This window comes from Triticum urartu, chromosome 7 (assembly GCF_003073215.2).
Source record: "Triticum urartu cultivar G1812 chromosome 7, Tu2.1, whole genome shotgun sequence".
In the NCBI taxonomy this organism is placed as follows: Eukaryota; Viridiplantae; Streptophyta; class Magnoliopsida; order Poales; family Poaceae; genus Triticum; species Triticum urartu.
In genome coordinates, this window is record NC_053028.1 from 5387616 (window position 1) to 5392969 (window position 5354).

At 47.7% G+C, this 5354-nt stretch overlaps 1 protein-coding gene across 1 annotated transcript; it reads right to left on the minus strand.

The window, feature by feature from the left end:
* Positions 1–823: 823 nt before the first annotated feature.
* LOC125523410 (premnaspirodiene oxygenase-like) lies at positions 824–5053 on the minus strand. Its single transcript, XM_048688444.1, has 2 exons — positions 4547–5053; positions 824–2187 (listed from the first exon to the last, which is right to left on the minus strand). Exons 1-2 carry the CDS (start codon positions 5003–5005, stop codon positions 1120–1122), a joined length of 1527 nt encoding a protein of 508 aa, XP_048544401.1. The 5' UTR covers positions 5006–5053; the 3' UTR covers positions 824–1119.
* Between the last annotated feature and the right edge of the window lie 301 nt (positions 5054–5354).

Sequence of the window (5354 nt, forward strand, 5' to 3'; positions counted from 1 at the left end):
GGGATGTTTCGACGAACTAGTCTTCCTGCCAACTAAACATCAATGTGTGTGCAACTAGATTAGATTGCCGCGCCAACTGAGTATATGCGTGTGTGCCAAAAAAAGTCCTGCCAACTAAACATCAATGTGGTGTGCAACTAGACTACATTGCCGCGCCAACTGAGCATATGTGTGTGCAACTAGTGTCCTGCCAACTAAACATCAATGTGTGCGCAACTAGACTAAATTACAAGCCAACCGAGCATATGTGTGTGCAACTAGTCTTCCTGCCAACTAAACATCAATGTGTGTGCAACTAGACTACATTACAAGCCAACTAAACATCAATGTGTGTGCAACTAAACTACATTACAAGAGGAGGTTACACATCGAGTTTCGTCGAGGCAATAGACTAGTTGCACATCAAAGTTGTCGTGGTTGCTAGGTTGCAACCTCATACGAAGGTGCAGCTTCAAACATTAGTTTTGAAAAAAAGTTGCACGATGTAGTAATAAAGTTGCACAATACAGTAATAGAGTTGCACAATATAGCATCAAAGTTGGCATCAAAAAAATTTCGTCAAAACATACCCATGCGGGATCTAGTTTCAAAGATCTCGTCGCGAGGATTCTAATAATGAAAACGGATCTAAATTCCGAAGCACGGTTTAAAAGATATGGCTATTTAAAAATTTGAAAACCCGAATAAATGGACATGCGCATCCATGGAATAATGCGGTGTCTTGCCCATATGACCATCCTAGTAGTACATGCCACGTCACGAATAAAGACAAAATTTAGACCACAAAACTACATGCATGCGTGCGTAAGACCAGCCGCTCGTTTTCTCTAATTAGTGTGTATGCACCTTTTAGAATTTAGGAAGACACGTACAGAACATGCTTACGAGCATCAGACCACAACCGAAATAAAATATTCGTGAATAATTTCTTTTAACAAGGTATAATAAAGATGCCTACATACACACACATATCACCGTTATGAACGCACCCACAAGCCAAGACATTGGATGCATGTGTAGTCGACAACATGGTGTCTCCACTGGAGGACGTCACTTGTCGCACACTTACTATACGGACGAACACACATGCATGTGTAGTTGCACTGCAAGCAAACGTAGCTACGCCAGGGCGGCCGGGACGAAGGGCGTGGCGATGAGCATCAGCGGCGTGCGGCGGCGCACGCCGAGGCCACGAGCCTCCTCCATGTCGACCTCGGAAACGCCTTCCGGCAGCGACCAGTCAAAGTGGTAGAGCAGACCGACGAGGGCAAGTTCCATGACGGCGAGCGCGTAGTTGATGCCGGGGCACATCCTGCGGCCGGCGCCGAACGGGACGAACTCGAAATTGTTGCCGGTGAAGTCCACGGCGCCGTCCTCAAACCGCTCGGGCTGGAACTCCTCGGCGTCCTTCCAGTACGCCGGGTCCCGTCCGATGGCCCACACGTTGATGACGACGCGCGACTTGGCAGGGACCGTGTACCCTTGCAGCTCGCAGCTGCCAATGCTCTCCCGGGGCACCAGCAGGGGCCCCGGCGGGTGCAGCCGGAGCGCCTCCTTGATCACCAGCTTCAAGTACCGGAGGTTGCTCTCCTGCAGGTCGGCCTCCGTCACCACGGACTTACCCTTGAACGCCTCCCGGATTTGGCCCTGCAACTTCTTCATCACCAGCGGGTTCCGCATCAGCTCCGACATCCCCCACTCCATCGACGACCCTGCCGTCCCCGTGCCTGCCGCGAACATGTCCAGGATGACGGCCTTGATCCTGCTGTTGTCGAGCTCGAACCCAAGGCCGCCTCCCTCCTGCAGGCCGATGAGCACGTCAATGAGGTTCTCGTCCACCTTCTCGGTGCCGCCGACCTTCATCTTGTCAGCGCGGGCGGCGTTCCTCTCGTTGATCATCTCCTCCAGGAATGCGTCCACCGTCCTGTGGACGCCCTGGAGCCTGCGCTTCATGCCGGTGAGTGCGGCGAGCACTGCCGTCCACTCTGGGAAGAGGTCGGGGATGTCGAAGCCGCTCGCCAGGCGCACCCCGGACGTGACGGCGGCCAGGAACTCTGGCGACTTCTTCGGCGTCCTCCCGAATGCCGCCCGCGCAATGATGCTGTTGGTCAGGCCGTGGAACATGACGCTCAGGTTCACGGGTTTCGACGGCCCTGCCTGCCGGATCTCATCCACCCGCATCCTCATCTGAAGGAATAAATGACCCATCGAATTAAACATATTGTTCAAGGCCGTCAATCCATAACATATTGTTTAAATTGTGGGCTTTTTAAAAAAAAAATCACCGGCGGATGCAAATCTTATTGTTCTGGAGGCGTTCATATGGATTGGACTCCTGACGAACATTCGCTAGATAACATTCCTGATAGTTCAGTTGTAAATCTTGTTGTGACCGAAAGCATTTCGCAACACAGATATAATTAAACAGTTTTGCTAAAGCACATCTAGATAAGTCAATTTTCTAGAAAGTTAGATTTATAACATTTGGAAAGACCGACATAAAAGTCATACTTGTGGTACTTATAAGTTTCTTTTACGCTAACCGAGCCTCGAATTTTACTTCGACTAAGTTGATTTGTCCTCCAGCTTTCTAACAGCCAGCCTTTTGTTTTTCTTTTTCCTCCAGCTTTCTTTGTCCTCAAACCATTCCACATCCCGTTCTTCTCTTTGGCGTGCCTCGCTGCCGTCCGCTGCACCGTCCCCGCCTCCGACGAGGGCGATGTCTAATCCGGCCCGGAATATACTATAAGCCCTTCTCCCCCTACCAAGGTTAATTTTTTGATGATTTCAAGGGTGGGCGAACATGTTGCTCAAAACAATTTGGTTGGTTTAAATTTATGTGTAAAAAGAACTTGGATCGTTGAATATTCACATCTATTTCAGTACCACAGCAATAGGTCAGTTTTCTTCTTAATTCAGCATCTAAAGTTCGAATCAGTTGCTAGCTGATTAACGAATTAACCATCATGACCGAAATGGTGTTTCGTCCATTCTGTGCTACATTTTTTTTCTTGCTAGCTGTTCAAATTTAAAGTTGTTCAAGGTCAAACAAAAATTTCGTTGATTTGTCTGAAACAATTTTCAAAATTTCGACCTATCATTTCGAAACTCCAAACCTTGCCCCTACCCACACATGTCCACCCTCGGAGTCACCTCCACCTGAGATGCCACATCGTCTCTGGCTTTGACTCGTTCCCGGCATGACCACACAGAGCCCCGCCTCGCCTCACCTCTTCTTCCTTCTCCCACGAAATCAACTTACTCAAATTGCAAATTTAGACAACTTGCATATAGCCGTTGTGCACGTGACTCTATTGTCTTGTGTTGCTTAGAGCTTACTCTGGCGTGTTTAATTTTGTTGCCACGTTTAATTAACTAGTAATTAGTAAGTTCAATATTCAAGAGCACCCCTTGCAGAAAGTATCATACTATAGTATATTACTACTACATCATATATAGAAAGTATTATACTACAAATTTTCAATCTCTATATATTAGGGGGTCCGGGAACCTCAATCGCATGAAGGATATTTTTATGACCGAAAACCCCAAACACACGCATGGAAAACCCGTTTTAACCCCCAAATATCCATTTCTGAGCCCAGACTCATCTGCACCTGTGCTGGAAAAAATCAAAACAAACACTAGAAAAATTCAAAAAATTCTAAATTGTTTTGCATGGTAGATAATTTGGTACGTGAGGTCCGCTCCAATTTTTAGATCATTTGGACATCCAAGAAGCTCTCGGCAAAAAATAAATAAATCTGGGGTCTGTAAAAAAGTTTATTGTTCATGTACTGCTCTAACCCTATTTGTCTTTTTTGCTAAGAGCTACTCATATGTTCAAATAATCTCAAAAAATTAGTGGACCTCACGCAATAAATTATCTATCATGCAAAAAAATCAGAATTTTCTATGAATCATTTTCTGACCGGGTGCCGATGAGTCTGGGCACCGAATCGCTACACTCTTTTAACCCCTCCTTGTATGTGAGTTTTTGCTAAGAAGCCGAAGATAAACTATGTGACTTGTAGTAGTAGCCTCCGCAAGTGGGGGCGGAAGCATTGAAGGACTTCTTTGTTGGTGGTGCTCCTTTGGGTACTGAGGTGTGATTTTTCAGGTTGAAAACCCAAGGTCTGGTTTTTATTGGTTGTGCCTGGCAGTGACCTCATTGAAGGCATTGGTTTGTGAGCGCGGTCTTTCTTCAGGATCAAAACCTACGATTTTTGATCGGGCAACGACAACGCTTGTGCATTGTTTTCTTTTTGGATGCGTTGCTTTTTAAAAACTTTCTTTCTAGACGGGTTGTTGTCTTTTGTGGTGGTTAGAGTGTTACTACTGCGGGTGATTGATTGCCGTGGCAGGGTCATTTTTCTCCTTTTTCTATTTTTATTTTTTTTAGCTGTGTGCCTCCTGAATATTTTATGCATCTTGTTGGTGCAGAGGCTGAGTGTAATTAGTATCTAATTGACATCAATATATTTTATTTTTAAAGCAAAATTGTATCAGCATGCATGGGCGCACGTAATAAGAGCTACATACATACCTCGTCCTCCCTAATGTGGCGGAAGGAGAGCACGCGCTTGGGGCCTAGGATCTCGGCGGCGCAGAGCTGGCGGAGTTTGCGCCAGTAGTCGCCGGAGGGAGAGAAGAGGATGTCGGACGACTGGTAGGTGACGATCTCGGCGGCGAGGATCTTTGGCCGCGTGGCGAAGTTAGCGTCGTGGGTCCTGAGCACCAGCCGCGCCGTCTCCCTAGACGAGACCACCAGCAGTGGCGTCTGCCCAAGCTGCAGCATCATGAGTGGGCCATGCGCGCGGGCCAGATCCCTCAGCGCATGGTGCGGCAGCACGTTCATGAGGTGGTGCATGCTGCCGATCACCGGTAGCTTCCACGGCCCTGGCGGCGCCCTCTCCCTCACCGGGTTCAGGGCCACCCTCAGCACCTGCAGCAGCGCAACCGCCACCGCCGCCAGCACCAGCGATTGGACATACAGCTCGTCCATGGTTGTGTTACCTAGAAGTGCCGGTATAATTGTTGTGGCCAAGAGATGGAGCTGGTTGCTCTGCTGCTCGTAGTCCTACTCGTAGGGGTAATATATAGGGCAAGAGGGCGATGGAGGATACGTTGGAAGCAATCGGTTTCGGATGGTGATACGGGGCCATGAGTTCTTTGTGAGCTGTTATGTTAAGCCAAGGGGAAGATGTGCAAGCACGTTCTACGTTTTGTGTGTCATTGTGTTGGGGGCATTTCTCTTTCATGTTTGCTATTATTATTATTTTTGCGAATCACGTTTGCTATTAATACTGATGACCGATTTTCTTTTCTTTAGACGAGGAAACAGATTAACCCGA

Excerpts from the sequence above, each read along its gene's own strand:
- LOC125523410 (XM_048688444.1), bottom strand. The coding sequence starts at position 5,005 with ATGGACGAGCTGTATGTCCAATCGCTGGTGCTGGCGGCGGTGGCGGTT. Across the intron at positions 2,188-4,546 it reads GCCACATTAGGGAGGACGAG|ATGAGGATGCGGGTGGATGA; the intron begins GTATGTATGTAG and ends TTATTCCTTCAG.